Source organism: Saccopteryx bilineata, chromosome 7 (genome assembly GCF_036850765.1).
Source record: "Saccopteryx bilineata isolate mSacBil1 chromosome 7, mSacBil1_pri_phased_curated, whole genome shotgun sequence".
Classification (NCBI taxonomy): Eukaryota; Metazoa; Chordata; class Mammalia; order Chiroptera; family Emballonuridae; genus Saccopteryx; species Saccopteryx bilineata.
The window spans coordinates 104,356,396-104,372,730 of record NC_089496.1 but is presented as its reverse complement, the minus strand read 5'-3'; the positions used below and the strand labels follow the sequence as shown (position 1 = coordinate 104,372,730).

At 47.6% G+C, this 16,335-nt stretch overlaps 1 protein-coding gene across 1 annotated transcript in view; it reads right to left on the bottom strand.

Moving 5' to 3' along the window:
* GRK5 (G protein-coupled receptor kinase 5) overlaps positions 1–4,481 on the bottom strand; it is a 208,045-nt gene extending 203,564 nt beyond the window's left edge. Inside the window, exon 1 of the mRNA XM_066238796.1 lies at positions 4,202–4,481. Coding sequence (XP_066094893.1) covers positions 4,202–4,253 — 52 coding nt within the window. The 5' untranslated portion in view covers positions 4,254–4,481. The remainder of the gene's footprint in view (positions 1–4,201) is intronic.
* Between the last annotated feature and the right edge of the window lie 11,854 nt (positions 4,482–16,335).

The following is a 16,335-nucleotide window of genomic DNA, read 5'->3' as shown; positions in this document are numbered from 1 at the left end:
TCCTATTCACTAACAATGAATCAGTTTAATATGCTTATAGATTTATTTTATTGCTATATTCATGTTTTCCACTTTATACACGCTTTATTATAGTAAGAGTCTGCCTTTCAGAATACATAATAATAACAAAAGATAAGCCCCATAATTATCCACAACATGGACAACTTACAAATCCTTTATAGCATTTGCAAAGTGTGTCTGTCTTTCTTCAAGGCCTGTTTTTCTATTGTGTGGGACAAATGTGACTTTTACTTGAAAGCCACATTTCAGATTGTTTACAATATATTTTTTAAGTGAACTAAATTAAATTTCATATACACCAGTTATATTTCTCATCTGTAACCATTCATAAAAATTTTCAAGAAGTGTTTTCATTTTTATTTATTTATAATTCTTTTTATTTATTCAATATTTTTTTAGATAAGAGAGAGAGAGAGAGAAGGGGGAGGAGCAGGAAGCATCAACTCTCACATGTGCCTTGACTGTGCCTTGACTGGGCAAGCCCAGGGTTTTGAACTGGCAATTTCAGTGTTCCAGGTCGACTCTTGATTCACTGCATCACCACAGGTCAGGCTCATTTTTATTTTTTAATGTTTAAAAAGATATCTTTTATTTATTCATTTCAAAGACAGAGAAAGAAACATGGATTGGTTCTTTATGCACTCATTGGTTGATTCTTGTATGTGCCCTGACCAGCCAAATAAGAAGTGTTTTTAAACATTCTAAACAACTCAGATTTTTTAAAGAAACTATAAATTTTATGTTAGATATTTCACTAAATTGACTAGAGATTTCACTTTTTAATATTTAGATAATGTAATTATTTGCAGAATTACTTAATAGAATGACTGCAGGCCTGACCTGTGGTGGCACAGTGGATAAAGCATCGACCTGGAACGCTGAGGTTGCCGGTTCAAAACTCTGGGCTTGCTTGGTCAAGATACATATTCAGGAGTTGACGCCTCTCATTCCTCCTCCCCCTTCTCTCTCTCTCTCTCTCTCTCTTCTCTAAAACAAATAAATTTAAATAATAATTTTTAAGAAAGAATGACTCCAGCCCTGGCTGGGTAGCTCAGTTGGTTAGCGTCTCCTCCTAATATGCCAAGGTTGCAGATTCAATCCCAAGTCAGGGCACATACAAGACTCAGCCAATGGTCTGACCTGTGGTGGCACAGTGGACAAAGCATCGACCTGGAATGATGAGGTCACTGGTTCGAAACCTGGGGTTGCCCGGTCAAGGCACTTACTAGAAGCAACTACTACAAGTTGATGCTTCCCACTCCCTCCTTCTTTCTCTCCTCTCTCTAAAATCAATAAATAAAATCTTTAAGAAAATGAATCAACCAATAAACGCATAAATAAGTAGAACAAAACCACATTTCTCTCTCTCTCCCTTCTTCTCTAAAATAAATAAAACTTTAAAAAAAATAAAAGAATGACTTCAAATATATGAGAACTAAGAGAAAAATAAATTGCTTTTATTTCTAAAACACTTCCACATTAATTACAATGTATGTGCTCAAATATTTAATAAAGACCCAGCAAGAAGAAAATAGGAGCACTAAAACTTGTGGCTTCTGTTTAGAGAACAGAAAGAGAGAGAGAAACATGAATTTACAAAGGAAATATCCATGTAAGTGATTAATTTTTCTCATTCATGTGGCAGTCTCTCTATTTCCTTGCAGGCAAGATCCTTTCCAATTCAAAAGCATCGTCAAGAGCTATGTTCTCACCGTGAGATGACCACCAAACTCTCAAACAGAAATGGAAAAGACTCTAAAAGGACAAGAAATGTAAGGCATGGCCCTGGCTGGTTGGCTCAGTGGTAGAGCATCGGCCTGGCGTGCGGAAGTCCCAGGTTCGATTCCCGGCCAGAGCACACAGGAGAAGCGCCCATCTGCTTCTCCACCCCTCCCCCTCTCCTTCTTCTCTGTCTCTCTCTTCCCCTCCTGCAGCCAAGGCTCCATGGGAGCAAAGATGGCCTCTGCCTCAGGCGCTAGAATGGCTCTGGTCACAACAGAGCGATGCCCCGGATGGGCAGAGCATCGCCCTCTGGTGGGCATGCCGGGTGGATCCCGGTCGGGCACATGCGGGAGTCTGTCTGACTGCTTCCCCGTTTCCAGCTTCAGAAAAAATACCAAAAAAAAGGAAATGTAAGGCACATTCTTGAGTGCTTTTAATTACTGTAATTCCATCATTTCGTATAAAACTCCAGCCTGCAACACTCTCCCCTAAGGTTCTGAAAGAAACAATTTGTTGACCTGAATAACCCAAATATCAGGCAATGAATTCATTTCAGTGATAAAAAAAGGGGGAGAGACCAATTTTGGGGAGAAAACTGATAACACTTTGCTTTAAAAGAAGCAACCAAATCTGAAGAAAAGGGAAAAAGCATGCCCCAGGCAAAGGAACGTGTGGAGCAGCAAATCTAGGGAGAATTCCCTGGACAACAGGGGACACCAGTGAAACTTGCAAAGCACCCAGCATCATCCTAACCACTGACTTCCCAAGAAGTCATTTCAGAATGGAGGGAGGGAGAAAAACTTCCAGCCCCAGCCCTGAGATGTACACCAAAGTCCCACCACTAGGTGGCAGCTGCAAAGGTTGAGAATGGGGCGGGGTGGGGGCTCTGTTTTCTCCACTTCCTCCCTCCAAGATGCACTGCCCAGTCCAGAGGAGAGCCCACCAGCCCCCACCTTGATCCAGCTCGCTAAAATTTCGGATTAGGCAAAAAGAAAGAAAATCAGGCCCTAGAACCTGAAGTTGCCAAGTAGCTGCCTCTCCTACAAATCTGTTCTCACACCGAAGCTGAGCAATTGGGGGGCGCCGGCGGGGGCTAGACCCGCATACTTGAAACTCTGCTGGGGTTTTCAAAGCAGACCTTCTAGGCAGCTGCTGTAGAGCGACAAGTGACGACAAAATTACGACGTGAACGCTGGATTGAATTGCTAGGCTCTGCATCACCCAACCCGCACAGCGTGTACAGAGCCACAAGGTGATGGAACCGGCTGGATAAACACAAGTCGTTTTATTGCTGGCCAAAAATTCTTCCTGCATTCATCAAAGTGGGTGAATGAAAATATTAAGAAGTAAGTATGGCATTTTCGTGGGCTGCTCCCCGAGTAGCCTTCTGAAGTCAAGACCTTACTTAGGCTGCCTCCTACCTTGGGTGTCAAATAAAGCCTCCTCCCATGAAAGGGAAAAACCACTTCCCCGTTTTATAAAAGGCTGCACGCCAGAGCTCAAATCTTGCAAAAGAGAGGTTACATAAATCCCAGGTGTTCCTAAATATGTATGTTTACAGGCACACAATCATTTCAGGAACCATCTAAGTTTCTGGGCCACTTTTTTTTTTCTTTTCATCTCAAGGAACCGTCAAAACGTATGTTTATAGCTTTGACTTCAGGATCTTCCGCACTCCATTTAGACATCTCCTGCCAGCTAAATGCAGAAAATGTAATGATTTACACCCAAAACGCACTTAAGCACCGGCACACTTACCTTTCTTTTAACTGAACCAAAATCAAACAATTCAGCATCTCCACCTACCCCCCAAGAAAACAACCTCTGAAACCCTAAATTATTCTAGGTGATTTGTACAGCCATCCTTTCGTTATTCTAGGAACAGACTAATTCCTCAACATCTTTGCCTTTAAAAGGCTTCCTTCCACACGACGGGATTTCCCTAAGAAACATTCCCAGCGGATGGTTTCCAGCAATAGCCTGTATCAACTCAGCCTGCGCAAGCAAAGACTTGGCTTCTGCTCATTCCACCACCCACCACACACACACACACACACACTCAAACACACACCAGTTCACACTCATAGAACCATCCCGGGCCGACTCGAAAAGCTATTTTATTTGCATGTTTGTCCATGTCTTCCTGAATGAATGCTTTTCCAACTGACCTTTTCAACAGCTGCCGAGATGTCTGCAAGGTTAGAGCAGGAAACTAGGGTATATTTTATCATCCTAACCCCTGCAACCTCGATGTTTCTCCTTCTCTACCCAACTCTAGCTTCTCTGAGCCCACGAGCAGGAACCCTGAAGCGTTTGCAGAGCAGCTCTCCGAGGTGTCCTGCTCGCGACCAACTCACTGCGGGCATCCTGCACACACGCGCCCTGCCCGCACGCCGCCCGACACCCGCACCCTGGCCCGCGGCGAACGAGCCAGGCACGCACCAGCGCTGCCTCTTACCTTCCCTGGCTTTCAACAAGACCGTGTTGGCCACGATGTTTTCCAGCTCCATTGACAGTCGGCGGTCAGCGAGGGAGCCGGCCGGCGGGGCTGTCAGTGCCTGGGGGGTGCTGCCGCTGCTGCTGCCGCTGCTCGGGCTGCCGCCGCTGCTGCAGGAGCCGGAGCCGGAGCCGGGAGCCGGGAGCCCGCCTTTCCTACCGCATTATTCCTGCTCTTATCCTTCAGAGTTTTCCCCCTCTTGCAAAGAGGAGCCGCCGCCGCCGCTTCTTCCTCCCTCTGTGTCCCCCCTCCCCCCCTCCCTCAACAGTCTTCCCCCCCACCCCCCACCCTCCGCGTTTCTCTGTCACTCCATTCTCCTCCCCTCCGGCTCCCTCAGATGCTTTAATGCCTCGGATGCTTCTGGCTCCCCTCCGTCCCTCCTGGGGGTGTGGTACTAGCAGGCTTGGGCGGCCGTACTGCGCAAGCGCCAGGCCGGGCCGCGCCTACTATCTCGGCGATGGCGGCGCGGGGCCCGCTGGGACTTGTAGTCTTCCCGGCGCGCCGCGCTGGGGCCAGGGTGGTGTGCAGCAGCCGGAGTCCAAGACCCGCCCCGGTACCCGCACCCAGTGTGAAGGCGGGCGCGGCGCTGCGAGAGGCGGCGGGGTAATCTAAGGTGGCCCGGCTGAGTGGGAGCCTCAGTGCCGAGGCCCGGAGTCGCACGCCCACGCTCCAGGCTCCGGCTCGTCCGCTTCCCGCCCTGTCGAGAGCGGAAAGCGAAGTCCACAGGCCCGGGCGGAGGCTGGCAAAGCGCCGCGGCCCGGCAGGAGCCCGTGCGGGTCAGACCGACCCTGGGGACGTACTCGGGATGGAAGGAAGTTCGGCCTAGCCCGGCGGTGCGCCGCACCCCCTTCCTCTGGGCCACGCCGGGCCCACGCGGGGGCTGCAGCCCAGAAGCAGCGAGACGCGCCCGCGGGCCCCGCACCCGGCGGCCGGTGCCTGTGCTCCGTCTCACACGCACACGTGCCCGGCCGCCGACAAAGGTGGACTTTGTTTCCTCCAAGGGCGTGAAGGAGTCTGCAACTCCGCGGCGACCCGGCACTGGCGGCCTCGTCGGTGGCCGCGCAGCCCGAGCGCCCCCCGGCGGCCGCGGGGTGGGGCGGGCGGCGGGTCCAAGCGAACTGCGTCCGGCGGCGCCCGGGACGGCCCGCACCCACATGGCGGGGACTCCAGCGGTCCCTACGTGGGAAGCGGCCCGTTGAGCTAATAAACTGCCTTCTAGTACGCGGGGTCTGCAAATCATCGAGCCCCATTACAACCAAACTCATTCAGATTAATAAAAACGCAGACGGAATCGCCTGAGTCGGCAGTGGGGAACGTTAATGAGTAACAGCGCCAAGCTGGTGTTGGAAATGCAATTTCAAATCCCGGGCTTATTTATATTGGGGCTCTTAGCGCCTTTCTGCTGTATGCCCAAAACATCAGACTCAGAACATTCAGCTTCTCTTACTCTGAAGTCCCTACTACTGGGAAATGGACCCTCGGTCAACCCGGGGGTCTGCGATGAGCGTCCTCTGGCCTGGGGGAGGGGCAGACTGGCCCTAAGAACAATGAGGTCTTTGCCTCCTCTGCATCCTGTGGGCCGGATATCCGTTCAGATGCTTGCTATGGGCCTTCTCTGTGCAAAAGGAGGAAACCTTCTGTCCCCAGGGCTGCCAGGAAGTGGCAGGGAGGTGCCGAGAGAAACGGAGAACAATTATTAGGCATTGGAGACTATAAAGAAATTAATAGACTTTCCAGAACTAGGAAACCAGAATGGTTGCTGATTCCAATAACACAGGATTGTTTGTTTCCTAATGGAATATACCCACCACCACCACCACTTCCTAGTGTCTGGATTTGAGGCACTGGGTCTCCTAGGACCTCTCGTCTTGTCTTCTGCGAAGTAGGGGCCATAGCAGTTTACCTGTTAGAAGGCCTGGAGCTGAGCAGATGACTTCTTAGGCATCTTCCACTCCAGTATTTACTGTCCTAAGCAACTCAGACTTCGTCTTGGCTACATATCCACATGCCCAGAGCCCTAACATATAATGGAAAGGTCTCAGAGAGAGAATCCTAGAGCTGGCAGAGAATCCTCAGAGCCGCCAACTACAATGATCACTTGCTGGCTGCCTAAGGCCTGATGTAGCCCTAAGTTTATTTTGGCTGACATTTTAAAAAGAAAAAAAAAAACACTAATTTTGAATGCCTTTAGATGACTTGTGCTCCATAGCAGCCTTCTCAAACCTTTATGTACATACATGTTATCTAATGCTCTTGTTAAAATGTAGATTCTGGCTCTGTGAAGAGTCCTAAGATTCTGCTATTTCTAACAAACTCCAAGGCTCTGTCAAGATTGCCAGTCCATACACCACACTTTGAGTAGCAAAGCTCTACAGTTACCTATAATCCCCACTACCCCTAATGTCTCCTACCCAGCCCAAGTCACCAGTGATTTTACCTATCTCATCCCTGTAGGCATTTGAGCTTGTAGCACTGGAAGATCCCTGCCTGTCCTCACTCCTTTTACAGATGTGAAACAGACCAGATAAAATATCTGGGCTCTGCATGGTCACTTAGCAAGCCTATCTGTTGGCCCTGGCCGGTTGGCTCAGCGGTAGAGCGTCGGCCTGGCGTGCGGGGGACCCGGGTTCGATTCCCGGCCAGAACACATAGGAGAAGCGCCCATTTGCTTCTCCACCCCCCTCCTCCTTCCTCTCTGTCTCTCTCTTCCCCTCCCGCAGCCAAGGCTCCATTGGAGCAAAGATGCCCCGGGCGGCCCGGGCGCTGGGGATGGCTCCTTGGCCTCTGCCCCAGGCGCTAGAGTGGCTCTGGTCACTGCAGAGTGATGCCCCGGAGGGGCAGAGCATTGCCCCCTGGTGGGCAGAGCGTCGCCCCTGGTGGGCGTGCCGGGTGGATCCCGGTCGGGCGCATGCGGGAGTCTGTCTGACTGTCTCTCCCCGTTTCCAGCTTCAGAAAAATACAAAAAAAAAAAAAAAAAAGCCTATCTGTTGCTCTCTCTGCCACATGGTAGTACATCTTGCCTACAAAACAAATGGCTGTACTTCAAGTATCTGTGCCTCTATGAAGAAATCAGGACATTCCAATGTAAGAATGAAATGATAATGGCTAGATTTATTGGATACCAATTGCAGCCCAGGTCCTGTGCTAAGTGCTTTCCATCCATCAGTGGTCCCCAACCCCCGGACTTTGGACCGGTACCAGTCCGTGGGCCATTTGGTACTGGTCCGCAGAAAAAGAATAAATAACTTACATTATTTTCGTTTTATTTATATTTAAGTCTGAACAATATTTTATTTTTAAAAAATGACCAGATTCCCTCTGTTACATCTAAGACTCACTCTTGACGCTTGTCTCAGTCACGTGATACATTTATCCGTCCCACCCTAAAGGCCGGTCCGTGAAAATATTTTCTGATATTAAACCGGTCCGTGGCCCAAAAAAAGGTTGGGGACCACTGCTTTACATGGATTATTTCATTGACCACAATATCTGGATGAGGTAGAGAACATAGCCCCATTTTATAGGTAAAGTCATCAGGTTAGGAGAGGTATTATAACTTGCTTTAATGTCACGCAATAATAAGTAGGCAACCTGGGATTTGAACCTAGCAGTCTGACTCAGAGTCTATGCATTTAATTTCTGGGTAGAGCAGGCTGGCAGGCAGAAGTTGGTTGCAATTGTTCTGTTTGACTGCCAGAGGGAAATTAAATTGTATTGTAAGAAGGCAGTTGGCTAAATGATTAAGACTTGAGGAGGTTTTCCATCTCCATCCACAATTCCACCATTATAGCTTCACTCCTTGCAATTAACTGCATTAACTACTCAGTCCTCTTGAAAAATGAGTTTGATTCAAGGAAGAATGGCCCATTAAATATCAATAGGTAAGTAGGGAATCTTGCTGGCTGACAGCACGAGTGGAAATCCAAATGGAGGGCTGGGTGAGTTTGATAGGGATGGGAATATGCAAGAGATAAACAGTGACTTCCAATCCACTCAGGAGCAGCTGAGCTAGAAATGCAAAAGAAATAGGAAATCTCATTCTGCTGGCACCTGTATTGCATAGATAAAGCTGCTCAGTCAGAGTACTTTTATTATTATTATTATTGATTGATTTTAAAGAGAGAAGGAGAGAAACATTGATCTGTTGTTCCACCCATTTATGAATTCGTTGGCTGACTCAGGTATGTGCTTTAACCAGTTGTAGATCCAACCCGCAACCCTGATATACCAGGATCATGTGGTAACCAACTGAGTTACCTGGCCAGGGCGTTGGTCAGAGTTGTTGTAAATACGAATGAACTATTCCGGAACATCACAAACCTATCTTCATCCTAAAATCTGGATTGCTTTGCCTGAATAATCAAATTGGCTTTTTGAACAGTGCCTAAGTTGGAGTTTTCATTCTGCTCTTTGCCCCACAGCTTTCTGATCATTAGAAAACAGCTGGAGAGAGTGTTTTCATTCTCCCATTTATTCTCTCATTCTTCAAAGTTTAGCTTTATGTGTGTGGAGCATTGTAGGGAATACAAAGGTGATTTCCCAGAAGAGCACAGCACTGGGAAGGAAGGCAGACTGGGAGGCAACCCGCCGAGATAAAGTGGAATAAGGGCCATTGTGGACACAAAGGACTTGGAAACGGAGAGAAAGAAGTAATTTCAGGCACCTGGGAAGATTCTAAGGAGGAGAAATGAGATCTGAAAGTGGGGTTGGAGTCATGAGGTTTCCAGTTGCATTCCCTCCCTCTGAGAAGTCCTTTCGTTGATGGCCCAAGTTACCAAATTTAACATTAAAAATTTTGCCATGGTGTAGACCACCTGTCATTCTTCTATTAATATTTTTCTTTAAAGTCAAGTTACTTTAAAACTTTTTATTCATCCTAACCCATCATATTTATGAAGTGTGAGTAGTTGAAGTAACACGCTTTCGGGAAAAACTGACCTCCAAGCAACACACTTTGAAAAGATCACTGCCAAGCAGTCGGGCCTGAGCAGCCTTTGATTCAAGATGAACCAGCTGTAGAGCGCTGTCTTGATGTGCTAAGGTTGTAGGTTCAATCCCCAGTCAGAGCACATACAAGAATCAACCAATAAATGCATTAAAAAATGGAACAAATTGATGTCTCTCTCTCTTCCTCTCTCTCTGTAGAAAAGTCAATAAACATTAAAAAAATTAAAAACAGAAACGAGCCTGACTGGGTGGTGGCGCAGTGGATAGAGTGTTGGACTGGAATGCGGAGGACCCAGGTTTGAGACACCAAGGTCGCCAGCTTGAGCGCGGGCTCATCTGGTTTGAGCAAGGCTCACCAGCTTGAGCCCACGGTCGCTGGCTTGAGCAAAAGGGGTCACTCGTTCTGCTGTAGCCCCCCAGTCAGGGCACATATGAGAAATCAATCAATGAACAACTAAGGTGCTGCAATGAAGAACTGATGCTTCTCATCTCTCTCCCTTCCATCTGTCCTCTCTGACTCTCTCTGTCTCTGTCACAAAATTAATTAGTTAATTAATTTTTAAAAAACACAGAAATGATTGCTTTAAAAAAAAACAAAATGGTGAACCAGCAGATCTTAACAAATCTGTTTGGATGCTTCACTCTGGTGTTGCTGGATAATTAAAATCTATGGGCATCTAAACACCCAGCTTGGTAACAAGACTTCCCAGGGTCATTGGCTGGGTTTTTAACAGCAAGTTCAGAAAAGAGATCCTGATGAAATGCATATGTCTGTTGATCGTCCCAAGCACATGTCGTCTCTGTGCACCTGGTGCCACAGTCTTCAGTGAGACTACAAGGCCTCCTTCCTTGGTGCCATGTGCACTCAGGCAAGCCCCCACAGTAGACTTACTCGGGCACTAAATTGTTAAAAAGTTGTTGCCTCCAGGCCCTGGCCGGTTGGCTCAGCGGTAGAGTGTCGGCCTGGCGTGCGGGGGACCTGGGTTCGATTCCCGGCCAGGGCACATAGGAGAAGCACCCATTTGCTTCTCCACCCCCACCCCTCCTTCCTCTCTGTCTCTCTCTTCCCCTCCCGCAGCCAAGGCTCCATTGGAGCAAAGATGGCCCGGGCGCTGGGGATGGCTCCTTGGCCTCTGCCCCAGGCGCTAGAGTGGCTCTGGTCACAGCAGAGCTATGCCCCGGAGGGGCAGAGCATCGCCCCCTGGTGGGCAGAGTGTTGCCCCTGGTGGGCGTGCCGGGTGGATCCCGGTTGGGCGCATGCAGGAGTCTGTCTGACTGTCTCTCCCCGTTTCCAGCTTCAGGAAAAAAAAAAAAAAAAGTTGTTGCCTCCACTGTATTTAGTAGTCTGTTGACCAAGGGCAACTGCTAAGTGGGTGGTGAGGCCACTTATTTAGTTAAGTGTCTGCCTTCCTACTTGAAGTCCCGAACATGGTAAGTGCCTTATATGTAGTGAGCATTTGGCGATATTGGCTGACTTTGAGCAAATATGGCGTCACTCAACCCCACCTGTGCCTCTGGGGTGCTGGTTATTCCATATTAGTTAACTATCAAAACTCCCACATTCCTGCCAGGTCAGAGATAAAAAGGGAAAAGCAAGGGAGATTGGCCTCCTAGTGTCAGAGGTCAACATCACAGAAAGCCATGGGCAATCTCTCAGTGCCTGGACCTTCCAGTAGTCTGACTGTCCCTCTGTCCTCAGATACAGTGGTCTCCTGTGATCAGCCCACTAGATAAACTGATCATAAAATTTTTTAAATTAATTATTTATTTATTTATTTTAGAGAGAGAGGAAGGGAGAGAGACAGAGAAAGAAAATTGATCTGTTTCTGTATGTGCCCTGACCAGAGATCGAACCCACAACCTGTGCGCATCGAAAAATTCTCTAACCAACCAAACTATCCAGCCAGGGCCTGATCGTACAATTTTTTTTTTTTTTTTTTTTGTATTTTTTCTGAATCTGGAAACCAGGAGAGACAGTCAGACAGATTCCTGCATGCGCCCGACCGGGATCCACCCGGCACGCCCACCAGGGGCGATGCTCTGCCCACCAGGGGGCGATGCTCTGCCCCTCCGGGGCGTCGCTCTGCCGCGACCAGAACCACTCTAGCGCCTGGGGCAGAGGCCAAGGAGCCATCCCCAGCTCCCGGGCCATCTTTGCTCCAATGGAGCCTTGGCTGCGGGAGGGGAAGAGAGAGACAGAGAGGAAGGAGGGGTGGGGGTGGAGAAGCAAATGGGCGCTTCTCCTATGTGCCCTGGCCGGGAATTGAACCCGGGTCCCCCGCATGCCAGGCCGACGCTCTACCGCTAAGCCAACCGGCCAGGGCTGATCGTACAATTTTATTTTATTTTTTTTGTATTTTTTTTTTTCTGAAGCTAGAAACGGGGAGAGACAGTCAGACAGACTCCCGCATGCGCCCGACCGGGATCCACCCGGCACGCCCACCAGGGGTGATGCTCTGCCCACCAGGGGGTGATGCTCTGCCCCTCCGGGGCATCGCTCTGCTGCGACCAGAGCCACTCTAGTGCCTGGGGCAGAGGCCAAGTAGCCATCCCCAGCGCCCAGGCCATCTTTGCTCCAATGGAGCCTTGGCTGCGGGAGGGGAAGAGAGAGACAGAGAGGAAGGAGGGGGTGGGGGTGGAGAAGCAAATGGGTGCTTCTCCTATGTGCCCTGGCCTGGAATCGAACCCGGGTCCCCTGCACGCCAGGCCAACGCTCTACCGCTGAGCCAACCGGCCAGGGCCTAATAGTACAATTTTAAAGGAAACTAAGCAGACCGATTTCAATTCACTTTCTGACTGAGTGAAACACAAAATATTTATCCCCAAAATGGTGCACAGAAAGTACCATTTTTGTTTGGTTCAGTGCTGAGCAATCAGATAGATTTAGATGGAGGGAAAATGTTCAAATCGGTAAGGAAGTCACACAGAAACAGTATAAAAAATTAATTCACCGTGGGAAGAGGAAAAACAGGCTCTTCTCACATAATCTACTTAAAAGCCAATGGTTTTCTGTTAATACGGATAAGCAAAGATTCTAAACCATCATTTATGGTCTGTTTCTGACCTGCCCAAAGCCAGGTTCATTTGTTTGAACATGGTAGCCTACAATAGAAATATGGATACAGTCTTGACAATAAAGGTAGAATTCCTTCTTAATGAGAAGGAGGAGGTGAGATGAACTGAATGCAACCTGAAAAGCCCTTACTACCAGAGACTCATAGGTGAGGTGGGCTCCAGAACTTTCGATCTTAATGCTGCAATAGCATAAACTTGCTCTCATTCCAGAGACTCTGGGCCTAATTATCTTTGAGACTTTAGTACAAAACTTTTGCTGTCCTAAGGTAGGCCACTGCAGGTTTGTGAATATTTAATTGACCCAATAAAAGAAAGGCATACATGCTTCCTTCTTGAAGTCTCAGATAGCTAGCCAGTTATATGCTAAATAGAGTCTAACAAATTTTCAGTTTTAAAAATGTAATGTTTTGCACAGATTGCTCTTTGACAATTACATAAAATAGAATATGGCCTGACTAGGCGATGGCGCAGTGCATAGAGCATCGAACTGGGATGCGGAGGACCCAGGCTCCAGATCCCGAGGTCACGCGAGGTCATCTGGTTTGGACCCAAGGTCATCTCACCAGCTTGGACATCGCTGGCTCGAGCAAGGAGTTACTCGGTCTGCTGAAGGCCCACGGTCAAGGCACATATGAGAAAGCAATCAGTGAACAACTAAGGTGTCGCAACGAAAAACTGATGATTGATGCTTCTCATCTTTCTTCGTTCCTGTCTGTCTGTCCCTATCTATCCCTCTCTCTGACTCTCTCTCTGTCTCTGTTAAAAATAAAAAAAGAATATGGTCTCTAATTTGCCCAATTGATTTGGAGCACCTTAATTTCCTCCTGGAGAAGCAAAGGCATAGGTTACCATGCTATAGAAATAAGCTCTGCGCAAGAACCCACAGGTTGGAGCACTCACTCCCCGTGGCTGTCAAAGTCTGCTCCGTAGAGAGAGGATGCCATCTAGCATGGACTCTGGAGAGCTGCAGCCAGCCCCCAAATGACAAAGGAAGCCTCCGACTCCACATTTTGTGGTCTAAATGAGCCCACGAGTGTGCTAGGCCGGTCCCTTTACAATGCAAAGAGTTCCTACATGGTGTAAAGGCAGATTCCTTGCGAAGTGGTTATTGGGCTACAGAACATTTCCATTACTTACGTCTCAAACTCCACAACCCGCGTGTGCTCCAGGAACCAAATGGGATTGCAACAACTCTCCTCCCCAGGCTGAATTTGGCCTCTCTGTGTTTGGGGGAGGGTTGGCATGTTCTTATTAAGAACACAGGATAGTTATTTCATTGAATAGCTGGACCATAACTCATTGAACTAGTCATCCATTGATGAACATTTTTATTATTACTAGTCCTTTCCATAACATTAAGAGAATGATCTTATAAAAAAGTTAATGAGCATTTCTTTTCTTTTTTGTCATCTAAAATTTTGTTTTAAATTTACATACAGTAAAATAAAACACACTCCTTTGGGTGTTTAGTTGTATGAATTTAGACAACTGCATATACTTGTGTGACCACCATCATAACCAAATTATAGAATAGTTTCATCAACTGTTGATTTTTGTCAATTTTTTTTTTCTAAAAAAACCCAACAAACAAAAAAAACTCTGCCCTGGCCAGATAGCTCAGCTGGTTAAAATATCATCCCAAAGCACAGAGGTTGCTGGTTCAATCCTCGGTCAGGGTACATACAGAAATAGATGTTCCTGTCTCTTTCCTGCTCTCTCCCTTCCTCTCTCTAAATCAGTAAAATAAACATTAAAAAAATCAAATCTTTAAAAAAAATCTGAATTCTTGAAAAAGTTAAATAGAATTGACATATAATTCAGCAAGTCCATTCCTAGGTATGTATCTAAAAGAATTAAAAACCTATGTCCAGGCCCTGGCTGGTTGGCTCAGCGGTAGAGCGTCGGCCTGGCATGCGGGGGGACCCGGGTTCGATTCCCGGCCAGGGCACATGGGAGAAGCACCCATTTGCTTCTCCACCCCCCCCTCCTTCCTCTCTGTCTCTCTCTTCCCCTCCCGCAGCCAAGGCTCCATTGGAGCAAAGATGGCCCAGGCGCTGGGGATGGCTCCTTGGCCTCTGCCCCAGGCGCTAGAGTGGCTCTGGTCCAGGCGGAGCGACGCCCAGAGGGGCAGAGCATCGCCCCCTGGTGGGCAGAGCGTCGCCCCTGGTGGGCGTGCCGGGTGGATCCCGGTCGGGCGCATGCGGGAGTCTGTCTGACTGTCTCTCCCCATTTCCAGCTTCAGAAAAATACAAAAAAAAAAAACACAAAAAACCTATGTCCACACAAAACTTGTACACAGATGTTCATAGCAGCACTTTTAGAATAGTCAAAAGGTGGAAACAGGCCCTGGCCGGTTGGCTCAGTGGTAGAGTGTCAGCCTGGCGTGCAGTAGTCTCAGGTTCAATTCCCGGCCAGGGCACACAGGAGAAGCACCCATCTGCTTCTCCACCCCTCCCCCTCTCCTTCCTCTCTGTCTCTCTCTTCCCCTCCTGCAGCCAAGGCTCCATTGGAGCAAAGTTGGCCCAGGTGCTGAGGATGGCTTTGTGGCCTCTGCCTCAGGCGCTAGAATGGCCCTGGTTGCAATAGAGCAACGCCCCAGATGGGCAGAGCATCGCCCCCTGGTGGGCATGCCGGGTGGATCCCAGTCGGGCGCATGCAGGAGTCTGTCTGACTGCCTCCCCGTTTCCAACTTCAGAAAAATTACAAAAAAAAAAAAAAGGTGGAAACAATTCTACAGTCCATCCACAGATGAATGTATAAACAAATTGTGGTATATCCATACAATGGAATGGTATTCAGCCATGAAAATGAATGAAGTGCTGACACATGCTACAATGTGAATGAACCTCAAACCAAACACAAAAAGACAAATACTGTATGATTCCACTTATATGAAATAGCCAGAAATTTCATAGAGACAGAGACACAGGTTGGTGGTTTGTACAGGAGCCGGTGTAGGGTGAAAGAGAGAGGAACTGCTTTACAGGTAAGGGGATTATTTTGGAGTGATCAAAATGTTTTGGAACTAGATAAATGTCACAGGTCCCCAACATTGTGAATGCACTAAATGTCACTGACCTGTTCACTTTAAAATGGTTAATTTTATGTTCTGTGAATAAAACCTCAATAAAAATTAAAAACTTAGACCTCACCTGTGGTGGCACAGTGGATAAAGCATCAACCTGGAATGAGGTTGCAGGTTTGAATCCCCCAGCTTGCCTGGTCATGGCACATACGGGAGTTTTTTGTTTTTTGTGCTTTTTAAAATTTTTTTTTAATTTTCTATTCATTTTAGAAAGAAGAGAGAGAGAGAGAAGGGGGGAGGAGCAGGAAGCATCAACTCCCATATGTGCTTTGACCAGGCAAGCCCAGGGTTTTGAACCGGCGACCTCAGCATTTCCAGGTCGACACTTTATCCACTGCGTCACCACAGGTCAGGCCACACATACAGGAGTTGATGCTTCATGCTCCTCCTCCCCTTCTCTCTCTGTCTCTGTCTCTGTCTTTCTCCCTCTCTAAAAAAAAAATGAATAGCCTGACCTGTGGTGGCGCAGTGGATAAAGCATTGACCTGGAACACTGAGGTCACCGGTTTGAAATCCTGGGCTTGCCTGGTCAAGACATATATGGGAGTTGATGCTTCTTGCTCCTCTCTCTCCCTCTCTCTCTCTCTCCTTTCTAAATAAATAAATAAATAATTTTAAAAATGAATAAATTTGGCCTGACCTGTGGTGGCTCAATGGATAAAGTGTCGACTTGGAAATGCTGAGGTCGCCGGTTCGAAACCCTGGGCTTGCCTGGTCAGGGCACATATGGGAGTTGATGCTTCCTGCTCCTCCCCCTTCTCTCTCTCTGTCTCTCTCTCCTCTCCCTCTCTCTCTCCTTTCTAAAAAAATGAATAAATTTAAAAAAATTTAAAAAAATGAATAAATTTTTAAAAAATAAAAATAAATTAAAATTTTAATCCAAGTAACAGTTGAGGAATACTTCAGTTAGACCAAGTGATGAATAATTATTAATATGCTAACAATTTACAATTTGAAAAGTGCTTTCACCTACCTGATGAGTAAGTAG